This window comes from Carya illinoinensis, chromosome 11 (genome assembly GCF_018687715.1).
Source record: "Carya illinoinensis cultivar Pawnee chromosome 11, C.illinoinensisPawnee_v1, whole genome shotgun sequence".
Lineage (NCBI taxonomy): Eukaryota > Viridiplantae > Streptophyta > Magnoliopsida > Fagales > Juglandaceae > Carya > Carya illinoinensis.
In genome coordinates this window covers 43,706,851-43,722,218 of record NC_056762.1, presented here as the reverse complement: position 1 = coordinate 43,722,218, position 15,368 = coordinate 43,706,851, and the positions used below count along the sequence as shown (strand labels likewise).

Genomic DNA, 15,368 nt, shown 5'->3' with positions numbered 1-15,368 from the left:
GTATTATAGGATATAGGCCTAAGAAAATACCCCCTAACAATCCTTAGCTTGAATAGGCGTAATCTTTTTTATTTTTATTTTTATTTTTTTTCTTTCAATAAGTGTATAGTATAAAGATGATGTGAAGAAGAATTCTATGAAGTATTATATTCTCTAAAGCATCCTTCAAGTAAAAAAATATAAATTTTTATAACTTATCTAAAATTTAAATTTTATAAATTCAATTATATTTATAATATTTTATTAAATATACATTATACAGATAATAAATTTTATTATTATTTATTTATGAGCATCAACCAAATCTAGTTAAATTGGAATGGTTCTTTTAATTTTAAATTCATTGCAATCAGTACCATTAAAAAACTGAAAAATGATGCTTAAAGAACTACAAAATTAGCCATCACTTGGTTTGACGTAGGGGTGTACAAGAAATCGAAGAACTGCCCGTGATCGACTCAGACCGGCCGCAACCGCCAAGGAACCGGTCGGTGGGCGACAACGATTTAGAGAAACCGCCTATCGTCGGTTCGGTCGCGGTTTGAGGCCGGCTCAAACCGCTGAACCGGCCGATGTAATAACACTTTTTTTTTTTTTTTTTTAATTTTCTCAATATGAAACGACGCCGTTCCACTTAAGTCGTTTTACCCTAGGTGTTTGTCTCTCACAGAGATTAAATGACGTCGTTTGTTATTAAACCAAACGGCGTCGTTTTGTCTATAAGGTGAGAAAAAAAATTAGAACGGCGTCGTCTGGTATTAAACCAAACGGTGCCGTTTCGAAATTACACAGTCGTCGTCTTCCTTCTTCCCCGTTTCTGCGTTTCAGTAACCCTCTCTCTCTCTCTCTCTCTCTCTCTCTCTCTCTCTCTCTCTCTCTCTCTCTCTCTCTCTCTCTCTCTCTCCTCTGCAACTCTCTCAGACGAACGACGCCGCCGGAGGAGAACCGAGAACCGACCGTAAACCGCCGGAGTCGATACGGCCGGTTGTCCTCCCTCCCGTCGACCGGTTACGGTCGGTCCGTCCACCGTTTTCTCCCTCATCGGTCGGCGGCAGTTCTGCCCAAAAACCGCGCCAAATGGGTCGGTTTTCACCCCTAGTCTGACGGGTCTAATGAAATTCTCTTAAATTCATTTTGGATCCGACGATGATTACTGAAAGGCTCCTTTATTTTACGTGTGATAAAGCTTCGTATTTCTCTTCAATTTTACTGTTACAACGTCAATAGAGCTGAATCCAAAATTTAACAGTTCCCTCGTAAGTGGAATTTGGAGCTGTCTACAAAGGCTCCTCTCGGATGCGAATATTACGTAAGGATGCTTGCCTTTGCCAAGTTGAAGACGACACGAGCCCGGGAAGACCCCGCCGATTGTAACGATGATGCTTTAGAACGCTACGTGGATACGCGTGGGTCATGTTGTTAGCAGCCAAGATAATCTTTTACAAAGCCCTGAGCAACCATTTGCGGACTTTAATGAAGAAAATTCCAAAACTTCAACCAGCTAGCTGGCTGACTTCTTCTCCACGAGCTCCAATGATGTCGACCTGTTGCTTTCAGGGTTTAGGCACAAGCAGATCGGGAAAAGTCGCCGTTGTGATGACTTTCATCCAAAAACTCGGCAAGCATGATTCTCTTTGTTATCTATGAGCAACGTATCTTCCGAGTTTACTCAGTTTGTAATTCTATCCTATAGTTTGAATATTTATCTTTCTCATATGGGTCTCTCCTCAAAATTAATGGTGCCGACTACTCTGTTCATTGTTTTATCGCTTTCGCTTACAATCACCCATGTTCAATCCAATGGGGAAGGCTTCATTTCTGTGCAAATATTCGAGAAGGGTCTTGATTTTGCAAAGGATTTGCTAATAGACAAGGCTGTTTCCTCTATTATTCCACTTCAACTGCCTGATATTGAAAAGACTGTGAAAATCCGGCTTATCGGCAAAGTCCATATTCTGCTTTCAAATATTACAATTAATCAGGTCGATATTGCTTCTTCATACGTTAGTACCGGAGAGAGTGGTATTGTCTTAGTTGCTTCAGGTGCCACTGCAAATTTGAGCATGAGGTGGCAGTATTCTTACACTACTTGGTTGATTCCAATTGCAATTACGGATAAAGGGGATGCATCTGTTCAGGTATATAATAAGGTCTCTTTTGCTTTGGTTTTGCTCTAATTACTGTAAACAAAAATAGATTTATAGCTGAATTATGGCTAGCTAAGAAACTTCCTGTTAACCATTGCTTCTGAGAAAGCCAAAGGTCAGCGCAAAGTCTCAAGATAGCCGGGCGTTGGCGAAACTCTGAAGTAGCTTTGCCGAAACGCTATGAGCTACAAAGTTGAGCCAAAGGCGTCAGCCGCCCTTATCTCAAGCGTAGCTTTAGATGCTCTGCTAAAAAAAAAAAAAAAAAAAAAAAAACGAAGGAAGGCAAACCCAAATGTGTGGGGCACTAGAAAGGAGCTTACTGCGCTTCGAGTTCCAGCAAAAAATGCTAGTCTGTTTCCCCCTAATGAAATCATAAACTCGTCTAGGATTTCTGTTAGGTTACAAAAAATATATGCAAGACAATATCCCATGATCAATATCCTGGATATCATCTGTCCATAGATATCTTATTGTGACAATGTGAAAAAAAAATTATCTCGATTCACAACATATCAAAATTGGGTTAGATAACAGAAATCCTAAACAAGCATCTTTAGCAATCATAGAATTAGGTGGATGGGCTAAATAAAACGAAAAAAAATTCATAATGTCCTATAAGGACATGATTTCAAGTATAAAAGAAAATGATAAGATATGTAATGGTGAACCATTGAAACAAATATGTTCACTGGCCCAAACTCATAAGAGTGCACCATTTTAAGCAGATGTGTCAAGAGATCCTTTGTGTTGAATTTGCTTTCTCATCAAGCAGTTTTGTTTCTGTGAAGGTTGAAGGTATGGTGGTGGGGTTAACTGCAAACCTTGAGAACCAAGAAGGAAAGCTTAAGCTCCATTTGCTTGAATGTGGGTGTCATGTGAAAGATATATCAATAAAGTTGGATGGTGGAGCATCTTGGCTTTATCAAGGGTATGCAATCATTCGATATAATTGCAGTCTGCGATAAAATTTAGTTTCCCTCTATATTTTAGATGAGGAGTTAGTTTTAGCTGTGGTTTGAGACTTGCGTTGAAATCTACTGACCGTATAGAGTTAGCAGGATTTACACCTCATTGGAAAACAATTTTTTATGTGTCCAAACTGAAGGAAAATGATTTCCCTTAAACTTTTTTAGGAATTAAGTTTGCAGAATGCAGACCTGTAACACGGTTGTTTGCTACCGTTAATCTAAAATGTCTTCTTTGACTAAAAAGGCCAAAAGGAATATTCAAAAGAGTTTCAATGCTCTTTACTTCAATCCCTGATTCTATCCAAGAAGGAACAAAAAAATCATTTGGATACTAGCAACTTATTAGCATTCATGCAATTCCCAAGCTTATTCCATATGTAACTGTAGACTTGCTAAAAACAACCTTTTTTTTCTTAAAATATCTGCGCCAAATTAGTTTCATAGTGTTATGTGCATTTATCATTAGTTGAACTTAATGAAGAGCTTACTTTTTAAGTTGTAACGAAGCTCAAGGTCTATATCTCATGGAAGTAGGAGTGTTTCCCACTTTAATCATGGTGACTTTTAAGGACATCAGTTGGTAACTTTTAAAGACATCAGTTGGTCGATATCATGTATCTTTTTTTTATTGTTCAGGGCATATAAGTCCTCTACTTTCATGGTCCTTATGCATTTTGCCAATTGAGGGACAAACTTTATGCACTTAAGTCCTTTACTTTTATCCCAGGGTAGTGGATGCATTTGAAGCGAAAATAGCATCTGCAGTTGAAAGTTCTATTTCCAATAAGATCAGAGAAGGGATAATAAAGCTCGACTCCTTATTGCAATCACTTCCAGAACACATCCCAGTATATAGCATTGCAGTTTTGAACGTTACTTTTGTGGACAATCCCGTGTTGAGTAATTCTTCCATTGAATTTGACATTAATGGTCTAGTCACATCAAAGGATGCAGTTTTAGTTTCAAACCATAACCATAAAGGTTGGAAGGGTTCTTTTTCCTGCAGCAGTCTAGCCAAGATGGTCCAGATCTCTTTACAAGATGATGTTTTTAATTCTGCATCCTTTGTTTACTTTGATGTAAGTTATTTCATTGTCAACTCTTTGCTTTCCACATTTTTCTTCAAGTGTTAAGCCATGTGTTGCATTTTCTACATTGTTGAATGGGACATTGTAACAGTGGCTTTGCTTGATGCTTGATTGAAACTGAGTTGGGGCTCAGGACCTGAACTGTTGCTTGAGCTGTTCCAACCCTGAGCCCCAATTCACCTTGGACATGTCTTAGTTACACTTTTATATTTTCTGAAGCTGGGCACCAGAACTAATGCTTCTTTTTGCGGTCAGGAAGATTATATGCACTGGATTGTTGACAAAGTACCAGATCAGTCCCTGTTGAACACCTCCGGATGGAGATACATTGCCCCTCAGTTGTACAAGCAGTACCCAAATGATGACATGAATCTTAATATATCTGTATCTTCTCCACCAATCATAAAAGTTGCAAAGGATGACATTGATGCCATTATTAACTTAGATCTGACAATTTATGTCATTGATGCTGGTCAAGTTATCCCAGTTGCTTGCATCTCATTGGTAAACTTAATTGGAATTATGTCTCTAGAAGTTTTAGTTTTTATTGGCCACAATGTTACCCATTTCTTTCCTCTTCCTCTTTTTCTTCTTCACTCATTATATCTAAGTTTTTATCTATATGACAAGTTCATGCCATCCTGTTATAATTTTTCACATGCCATTGTAAAATATAATGAATGAAGTTTGGTATGATTGTCAGTGCTCTTTTTTAATTACCATATTAAGTATATGCAAAATATGATTTCACATACTATGCGAAAGTATAAAGTTGAAAAGATCATTGTGCTCTTCATGAAAATCAGTAGGTGCTATTTGTTAGTGCAGGAGATAAGTACCTCCAGCTCTGCAGAAATTATGGGGAATAATCTAGCTGGTAGTATTAGATTGAAAGATTTCACCACATATTTGAAATGGAGTGAGATTGGTGACCTGCAAATACATCTTCTTCAGGTTAGTGCCTTCTTGGACTGTGTCCGTCTTCAGCAAGTATTGGTGTTGGAGAATTTAATGGAACTGAAATGTGACAAAAAATTTGTCAATAAGTTTCTGAAATACTTAAAAGATGATTTTATATGATCTTTTTATCATGACATTCAGCCATACTTCCCATGGTGGCATAGAAACTTGGATTATTTATATCAAGCAATCGTACATGCTGAGAAGTTATAGAACATGGTGGCCCGGGGTTCTAACCCAACAACTGAAAGTTCTGTATCTTCTGAGTCTTAGTTGTTCATTCACTAATAAGATATTTTTTGGATTATGCTTTGTGGAACTTTGACTTGTTCTCTTTTCATTAACTTCATTGTGATCTAATAAAAGCATTTAACAATCGGTGCAGTTTTTTTTCTTGTTTATTGTACCCTCTAACCAGATTAGAGGGACATTACTTTCTCTAATCGCTATATATCTCATGAATTGTTGATCTTTTTCAGCCTGTAATGTCAACTCTCATCAAAACCGCATTGTTGCCGTATGTGAACTTACACCTGAGGCGAGGAATTCCTCTACCTCTCCCTCATGGTTTTACACTTCAGAATGCTGAAATTGTCTGCACATGTTCAAGGGCTATAGTTTGCAGCGATCTATCCTTACCAGGACAGTACCATCTTAGCAGCAGCCACTTTGCTACAACCAAGCATTCTAATGTTACGTAAACAGAATAGACACTGATATGTTTTGCTTATCAATTTAGGATTTGTTAGTGTATTTTCTTTTAATGAACTTCTCAGTGTAATGTTTGCTCAAGATTTGTGTGTGTTTGTTGGGTTTCTCAATCATATAGCATGAAAAGATAGCTTGTACAAAATTTGTAACATCTAGTGTCTGAGGCATCAGGAAGATGGAATGGGACATATACTTCGACCAAATTGCAGAACTATACACAAATTGGAAAAACCTTTTTATGGTGCACTTGGATGGATCTGGGGAGGAGGATTTTAGAATCCCGTATTTGGATATTATATTAAAATCTGGATTTGAATTCGTCCCTAATTCAAACAAGTTTTTCAAAGTTTTAGATTTTAATCTAAATTTTTTCATTGAAACACAACCTTAAAGAATTTTCTTTTCTGAAGGTTGGTGTGACCGAAATGCAAGTCAGAAACTTCAACTTGTCCATTTTTTCTATTCATATATAAGAACCAATTGGGCTACAAATGTTTGTTGGGGAAATTTGGGCCTTCGGCAGCAATTGTAATGTTCTCCCAGCATTGGCCCATTACTAAATAAAGGGTGACCGCGGGCGGATCCCCGAAACAGAAACTCACACGTCACGGGACGCTCCCATATCCCACGCCCTTGTACTGTCGGTTCTTCCCATAAACCCGGTTTTGTAACTGGGAACCGGGTTTTATATACAACGTAACTGGTACTTCCCAAATAACCCTTCTGTCTTTCTCTCTCAAAATCGGTCTGCTCAGCCACCCCACCCGCACCTCTTCTCTCTCACAAAACTCTTACCTCTTCGCACTATTTCTCACTTCCACATACACAATAATAGCTCTCTATATCTCTCTCTCTGCGTTCCTAAATTACCCGCCAAAAAGGTTTCTAATTAACGTACCTTAATTACAACAAAATACAAAAACAAATTCAAAATCCCCCTAAAACCCTTCTCTTTCTCTTTCTCTTTCTTTCTCCCTCGCTCTCGCTCTCCCTTTCTTCCCCCGCATGTCTAACCCCTCCCCTCGGACCCCTCTCTTGCAGGTCTCTTGGAATATATCCACTGGAACAGCGTCTTCTTGGGCTTTTCCTCTCTAAACAATGGATCAGACGGCGGGTGTTGAACCGATGGAATTAACCGAAGCGTCGGCGGTTTTGACTGGGGACAACGGGATGATTGAGGACGGCGGGGGAGACAGGGATTTGGGGTCCCGGTCGACCAAGAGGGCCAAGATTGAGCCTGGTCCGGGCCTCGAGCTGAAAAGAGTGGCGGAGATCGTACTGGTGCTCTCCACGATGGCTAGGATGCGAGGCGGGAAGAGTCCCACGGAGGCTGAGGTGGATTTGATGGCGGAGGCCAGGGCCAAGCTGGCGGAGGCTTGTGCGGCCTTGGCGCCCAAGGATGTGGTGGGTAGGGAAGCGATTGGGACGGTCATTGAGGATTTGGGGCTCAATGGGAAGGTGAAGGATCAGAGGCTAGGGTTTCGAGCTCCCAAATTGACGATCAAGGAGAAGGTTGACAATGCCAAGAGAAAGGTAAGGATTCTGATTTTATCTCTTGGATGCGGCTTTTCCACATACGTTTCGTTTAATCTGGATTGGTGTTCAGTTCTCCTTTTAAATGATATCGAAATTTGATAACACTATTGTGGTATAACTGTTTAGTTGATAGAGAAATGTGGTGGAGTTTATGAAATTGATGTTTTAAGTCTTAGGTTTGTTTTTTACGTTTTAGAATTCTGAATTTGCGTTGTTTGTTTCATTGATTAGAATCCAAAAAATTACACACAAAAAAGTAAAAGATTAGAGTCCAAAAAAATTAAAATTCTAAAACCTTCATTCAGGTGTTGCTACCGAGAATGTTTTGCTTAGTTTGAGGATCTTGTCCTCGGTGATAAATCCAATAATGAATATTTCTTTTTGATTGGTAATAAATCCAATAATGAATATAGCAGAGATAGATGTTGCGTATGAAGTAAACGTTGGATTATTTCAAAGAGACTTATCCTTGTTCAGATGGGTATTGCAGAAAAGAGGTTATTTGTAAATCGGCATGCAATCAGAGGAGTGTTCTTTACTGTAGTATCCCTCTATTGGTCTCGTGGTTTATATTTATACTGTCTTGGCTATTGAAATAGAAACACAAAGTTAGTTCAGTGCTGCCAAATAGGAATACTGCTTTGTAGGCTTTGGTATTTACTATTTAGTGAAAGATAATATACAGCAGAAAATGATGGATTGCCATGATGCTTGTTTTTCCCCCCAGATGGATGAGTCTAAGAATTTTGCTGCTCATACTTCTACATATACTTCTCACCCCGTGCAACCAAGCTCTAGTACATTAGCTGAAAATCGCGGGACATCACATACTCTGCGTAGTTTTCCATCAGATAAACCAAGTCATCCGGCAATTTCTTCAGGAGGCATCTCAGCTTCACCTTTAGGTCATGCTTCTGCAACAACAACTTCAACATCCCTACAGTATCAAATGCCAACCAACGAAGTTAGACCCACTATAATGTCTAGAGGATCATCTAGCAGTCATTTAGGAAGAGATCCTACTTCCGTACCATTACCTAAAGTTGAAAGAGTACAGTTCAAATTGGATGGAGGATCAAATGGGTCTTCATATGCATCACAATTACAAGGTAACGTTCCCCTCTTTTGAAAAATGGAGATACACTTCATCTGCATAATAATATTAAGATTTCTGAGTTTTGATGTTTCTTATTAGATAAAATAACTGAAAAACATTATCCTGGAAAGCCTGCCTGGAGAATTCGAGAATTCTTGCACATATAATATACCTGTCAGGGGCATGCGCTTTGCACATGATATGGGATGGAGTCATGTTGGCATGATATTCCCCATTTATCTTTTTAGATAGTAATTCGTTAGAACTACCCTGCTGTCACTGTCCTGATGGTCATGTTCCACCTATTTTTCTTTCTTATATTTTCTGTTTGCAGCAAATTCTTCCGCAAATCAGTCACTGGTGAATGCGCCTACATGGTCCATACAAACCCAATCTGCCTCAATGGCTAAAAGTGGACAAGAATACAAGGTTCCAAATCACACTTATGCAAAGGTCGAGGGAACTGTGGATGTGAGTATGTCACGAGTTGCTCCTCAAGCAGCAAGAGATCAGAGCTTTAGGCCATTTACAACACAAACAGCACCTGGGAATTCACCTGCCATGCATCCGCCTCTGCAGGGCATGAGCTTTGTCCAAGGCCCTTCAACTGGTAATAATCACAATGAAGTTGCTAAGCTTGTTCAGAAGTTATTACAACCACAGCGTCCCGAACATCCTAAATGGACTCCCCCGTCGAGGGATTACATGAACAAGGCTATAACATGCCAAACGTGCCAGATAACAATCAATGAGGTGGATAATGTACTTCTTTGTGATGCTTGTGAGAAAGGATATCACTTAAAGTGTCTGCAGCCTAATCAAAAAGGAATTCCCAGAGGTGAGTGGCATTGCATGAGGTGCTTGGCATTGACCCAAGGGAAACCTCTGCCCCCAAAATATGGTCGTGTCATGAGAAGTAGTACAAATCAACCAAACGTAACTTCTGACATGGCCATGAAGGTGTCATCTTCAGAGAAGAAAGTGGGAACTGTAGATCCAAAGTTCAATCAGCAAAAGATGGCAGCAAATGGAAGCTCAGGTCTACAGAGTCCCGCACATACTGGTACTGCAGGCACCAATCATGCCGAGGCAGCATCTGATGTAAAGATTCCCAATGCAAGAGAAACTCATGGAAATAACATTGCATCCAGCAGCGCAGTTGTGGATGAAAAACCTTTTTCTGAAGTTCCCCCAAATATCCCATCAACAGTCTTTGGGGCAGTCTCTGTTTCTCCTTCTGTTGGCGCACCAAGCGTAAATTCTTCTCAACAGATCAAAGATTGTGAATTATCTGCACATGAAGAGAGATCCTTAGAAGAAAAAACAGAGCCTCCTGCTAAATCTGACCATCCCCAACCCTTGCACAACTCACAAGTTGTTGATTGGACATACCCATTGAACTGTGCTGAGGTTCCATCAAAGTATTGTTCTGACAGTGATCTCACTATCAAAGAACCAGAAAGTTCTCAAATAAGACAAACTAGTGGGCATACTTCTGGCGGTGATACCAAGCAATCTGACCAATTTGTAGCACAGGCAAATCCTTCTGGAGGTTTGCCAAATTTTAGTGGGGCTAGTGAACATTCAGGGCCTCCTTCAGATGGTTTGCATGGTGTTGAATGGATTGGCAATGTTGTGCATGTTTTAGATGGGAAATCATTCTACCAGTCTTGTAGGGTCAGTGGAATAATTTACAAACTGCAGGATCATGCTCTTTTTCGTTCCAATCATGGCGAACTGATTCCCTCCAAGCTTCAGGCAAGCACATTTTGGGCATTCTATGATGGTTCAAGCTGTAATACTTGTGCACCTACACCCATCATTAAATTTAGTTTATTTCGGTTACAGTCCATTTTTCTTGGTTACAACTTTGTATTGAATGGTTGTATATTGTTCTCTTTTGGAGCTTCTTATCATTTATTGCATCTTTTAAATGCATTTATTTGCTATAGGTTATAATGTGGAGTAACTCTTGGTTTTTGTTTTTGACTGCAGTATATGTGGGAGGATAGCAGAACTGGATCAAAGTGGGTTATTGTCACAAGATGCTACTTTCCTGGTGACTTGCCTGAGAATGTTGGACGACCCTGTAGCCCTGAGAGCAATGAGGTGAACAGTTGTCTTGTTTATATATTCTTTTTTGTTCCAACCTATCAAAAAAATTATATATTCTTTCTTGTTCTTAACTTATTCGTCAACGTGGAATTGTGTGGTGACCTTATGAGATTTTGGTCCTAGGGATGCACCCAGAGCCACATCAAACTTGCTTAGAAAGCAGTGTACTCCTCCATCATTGCATCCAGTGTAGTGTGTTACAGTCTAATATTTATCTCTTTCCTTTACAAGAAATCTCATATGAATCATTATGCTGCTATAGGTATATGAATCAAACCATGAAAGCACGATAATGGCTGGTTTAATCCAAGGCCCGTGTGAAGTTCTCCCTCCTGTTAAGTTTAGTGAAGAAAGTGAAAGACGGAGTAAGGCAGGAATGGATGCAAAAATTGGATTACAGCCAGTTTTCCTGTGCAAGTATGTCTCATCATTTTTTACTCTTTTTTTTTTTTTTGTCACAGTGGTTGATACCCTGTAAATTTCATTAATGCACCCGCACTTGTGGCAGAGAAGTCACTTCTAACTCTTCAAACAATCGCTTCATTACTTATCACAGTTTCATTTTAAAGGAGTAAATAGAATATTTCTATGACACGGTTTGGGGGTGTGCATACACGCATGGAAAATTTTACAACTTTTTGTGTAACCACGGTTGCTGAAAGTATGCTTTGTTAATCCCCTGTTGAGTACAAGTGATGATGTGGATTAGTTTACCCTACCACTCAAAGCAAAAGTTTGATCCTATCCACCTATACAGGTTATGGGGTTATTTGAACAATTGAGATCTTTAACTTATCTCACTATCAACAGGAAAAAATATGAGTAATTAAAGTATTATCATTTAGCGTGAGATGATGCGTTGTGTTTAGTAGTTTAACCAAACTCAACTTATCTCAAACCAATTATTGATGGGACCCACTACCTTTTCAACTTCACGTAAAAAGTTAAACCCATCTCAATTATTTTATTTTATTTTTTATGTCGGGGAACCTCTCCAAGGCAGGGGCTCTTCGGACCAACCCCTACAAAGTAAACCTCAGTCCTGTACAGGGCACCCTCGGAAGTTTCCCTATACAAAACTGGTTAAATCATTGTCTTTTCACCAGGGTTGTGGCCCCAAATGATTGTCTGCACCCATGAGGTGTTGGATCTTGGATCTTGAGGGGAGTGATACTCCAAGACCAAGGCCTTCACCACTTGGGCCAACCCCTTGGGGTTAAACCCATCTCAATTTAAAAAAATTAAACCCATTTCAACATCCAAATGTAACCTTACTCGTGAGTCTCTTCTTTAGATGACTTCTTGTTACATGTTTCTAAGGAGGATATTCCCTTTTTTTTTTTTTATTTGAAGGTTTTGTACTTGAATTCTGGTTGTAAGCATTTTACCACCTCTCGTGCATAGTTAAATCTATTCAGCGTCTGATGAGGCAGAGTAGATTGAAACCTGTCCCTGGCCCAAACCCACATTGGGGAAAGTCTAACTCCAAACCTGAATAGATCTATAACCTGCTCCACTGGCAATGGGGCAGGGCACAGACCCAATAAAATTTGCCCCATCACAATCTCTCTGTCTGATTCGGTCCTGTCCTTGATATGCTGTGTCTGCAAATCCATGCTGAATGAAGATGATCCAATGCTTGTTTATTAGTATTATGGTATTAAATAAAGGCAAATTATTATTATTATTAACTTTTTCCAGCTAAGAATGAATTGGCTGATCTTGGCTCTTTTTAATGGGAGAACAATTTCGTTCTGCAGATGGTTTTATGATCAGTTTAAAGGGGTGTTTCAACCGGTTCCCAGTTAATATCGTCATGCACATATTTTGGCGATGGATGTGGTCTAGGTTGTTGCACTTTTTTGGTGCTCTCTTTAATCAGGTATGTCATGTGACCCGGTACTTTTAAGTTGTTTTTTTTTTTCTTCCCTCTTTTTATTGAAATCTTAGGTGTGGACTTATATGATAAAGGATGGCGATAGTTTTAGTTATTTATGTATTTTTATTGCTGAGTTTCTGTGGTGGATCTTTAATAAATTATTTGTCAGTACAGGTAGTCTATAGCGGTTGGGGCATTCAAAGTAAGGAAGTTCCAATATTCATCCCTGTACAATATGTAGCTGTGATTTTAGTCTGTATTATCTCAAATAGCAATCCAATTTGTATTTTTTTTTTATGCCCTCTTTGTTGTCTCGTGCTCATTATTGACATTTTCTATCCCCCTAAAAAAAATGTTTTGGTGTAATTTGATTACTTTTACTGGTACTCTATACATAAGGAAGGGGCAGTGAGTCGAAAGTGGGAATGTGTGCAAAAATCTATTGTAGCTCATGATTATGTGAGCTCCGGAGAGGCTTGGGCTTTGAATTGGGTGCAATGAGCATGCATAATCAGATCACAAATGTACCTCTTGGAAATGCGTTTTTTTTTTTCCCTTACGTCACTATCTCAATTCCCATGCTGCACATACCTTTTTCTTTTCTTTTATTTCTTGTTTTTAACCGAGATCATGCTGCACCAAAGCTTGAAACAAGGTTTGAAATAGGCTAGTCAAAAAAGTTGGGGGGTGAAAAAGGAGAGTACGACTTTTGCCCTTGAATTCTAGTTTGTCAATGGATGGGCCCTATTGTTTTCCTTTTCAAATTTCTAGGCTCGGTTGGGGGTTACTCAGTCTCTTTCTCGATGTGCAGTCTACAATGTCAAGTCTTGAGCCGAAAGAAAAAGGGCAGGAATGAACAAGATTTGAAGTAGCTTCTTGAGCATGTGATAAAATTTGACTGCGAATTGGATATTTAGAAAGAAAAGAAAAGAAAAGGAGAAGAGGAGAAGAGGAAAAAGCTGCTAGATGTACGATTGTTCGTGATCCAATCCCTTTACCATATTATAGTTTCCGGACCCTGAATTTCACGTTGAGCTGCGATTCCCAAAACCATTGAATAAGTTTATTATAGCTACATAGGGTTATACCTTAATCGAAGTTTTATTTTTGGTTGCTTAAGATGGATCCAGTCGTATTAATTCCTTTGCTATTATTATAATCTGTTCTCTCTCTCTCTCTCTCTGCGAGATAAATTAGATGGCATATGGAATCCATGGAAAATTGCCTCATTTTCATCCTCCCTGTTTTTTGTCTTGTTATTTGTAGGAAAAGCTATGTTTAGGGATACTAAAATCTCTGCACCTTACCAATCAACGCGGCCAATGTCCCACTTCTACACGGGAAAACTGTTGAAACATGATAAATATAACCAAAATATGTTAAAAATAAGCAGAGGGCTATAACCTAGTAAATGTTTCTTCGTGAAACTCTATAACATAGGCTTTATTTTTGTCGTGACGAGATCCACACTATGTCTGGTTTTGCCTGGTAAATATAGTGCTGAACCATTACTATGTTCAATTGATTGTGGGTAGGTTGATTCTCTCGAGGGTTGCAGATCATTAAGATTGACGTGAGAGTTTTTAAAATGATGTACATGCATATTCAAATAATATCTTTAAGAGGCTAGACATCTGGTCTCTAGTAATTAAGCATGCCATTAAGCCATAGCATACAAAGATCTCATCTCCATCTAAGTGCATGCCACTCTAGAAAAGAAAAACTCCCTGATAGTCTAGAAAAAAAGCACATACAAAAGTAACCAAACTTTCAGTACTTTGCCAGAAGATATTTTTGGGTTGAATGAACACAAGAGTAATGCCATTGCCAGCCTGCCAAACCCAAGATGGGGGTTTTGTCTGTAATGAATGATGAATGAATTTTAAAGCAACAATCATGGAACAATATTTACTAGAATTTCATGTTGGTTAAGTCCCAAAGAACCTCGCATGCATGGTTGGACGTACAGATATTACTGGGTTCCTTTTGGAAGAGAAGTCCAAGATAAACAAAAAGCAGCCGCCCAACAAATACTCATAATCAATAATAATATTATACTTTCAAGCCATTCTGAAGTACTACTCCGAAGCCCTTGACCAAGGGTACTCCTCAGTCAAAATCCAAATGGGGGAGGGGACATAGTGAGGATATGTACTCGAAAACTCTAAAGATTCAAAGGAAGAATATAACTACCATGCATCTTTTTTGACCACTTCCGAGCTTTATGATCAAATTAAAGGACAAACTTTTCCACACCATCCTCTGTTTATAAAGCTACAAAAAATGGATTGCATCAATCAATTCCATTACTTATATATATATATATAAAATGCAGAGATCGAAGCACTTATTCAACGGCAATGATATATAGTTTTGAAGCAGGCCAGGGGTCTATCCCATGATCATCATAACGAAGAAGAACGTACTTAGTTACTTTATATCTTTGCATGGATTAATTAAAGAGGATACAACAACTTAGATATTTTACCCTATACCTATGCATGTGTTATACACTTGTAGGTCAGTTTTGAGGTTAATTAATTAAGAAGATAGAAGAAATAGTTGTACTCAGCCTAGTTTCACGTGAATCGGCGACTATCACGGCGTTGTGGACTTTTATAGATCAGTTTGGAAAATAAAGGGGTCATGACTCATGACATGATCAGTTTGGAGAGAACAAGATTCCGGGTCTTTAGATTATAAAGGTGAAAAGAGTACTACTGAGTAGTCTTGCGTAAATTCGGTTAATTCCTTTCCCACTCCATTGTAGAGTGCGTATGGTAATGGAGATTTCGATTGTCAAAAAGATAAATCATTAATTTGGTCTAGATATAATTTTAAATGAGTAATATTATATACAATCGTGAA

At 38.8% G+C, this 15,368-nt stretch overlaps 2 protein-coding genes across 3 annotated transcripts; both read left to right on the top strand.

Moving 5' to 3' along the window:
• Window positions 1-1,256: 1,256 nt before the first annotated feature.
• Window positions 1,257-6,016, top strand: LOC122283007 (putative BPI/LBP family protein At1g04970). Its single transcript, XM_043095127.1, has 6 exons — window positions 1,257-2,138; window positions 2,936-3,075; window positions 3,843-4,194; window positions 4,459-4,707; window positions 5,032-5,157; window positions 5,643-6,016. The coding sequence occupies exons 1-6, from the start codon at window positions 1,644-1,646 to the stop codon at window positions 5,862-5,864; spliced, it is 1,584 nt and encodes a 527-aa protein (XP_042951061.1). The 5' UTR covers window positions 1,257-1,643; the 3' UTR covers window positions 5,865-6,016.
• Window positions 6,017-6,592: 576 nt separating this feature from the next.
• On the top strand, window positions 6,593-13,672 carry LOC122283005. Of its 2 annotated transcripts, XM_043095123.1 has the most exons (8): window positions 6,597-6,755; window positions 6,916-7,407; window positions 8,138-8,519; window positions 8,841-10,264; window positions 10,502-10,615; window positions 10,884-11,038; window positions 12,382-12,503; window positions 12,675-12,919. In XM_043095123.1, the coding sequence occupies exons 2-7, from the start codon at window positions 6,973-6,975 to the stop codon at window positions 12,428-12,430; spliced, it is 2,559 nt and encodes an 852-aa protein (XP_042951057.1). In that variant the 5' UTR covers window positions 6,597-6,755; window positions 6,916-6,972; the 3' UTR covers window positions 12,431-12,503; window positions 12,675-12,919. The 2 variants fall into 2 exon arrangements, with proteins under 2 accessions (XP_042951058.1, XP_042951057.1); XM_043095124.1 differs by lacking the exon at window positions 12,675-12,919 and adding an exon at window positions 13,312-13,672 and having other exon boundaries at window positions 6,593-7,407.
• Window positions 13,673-15,368: the final 1,696 nt, after the last annotated feature.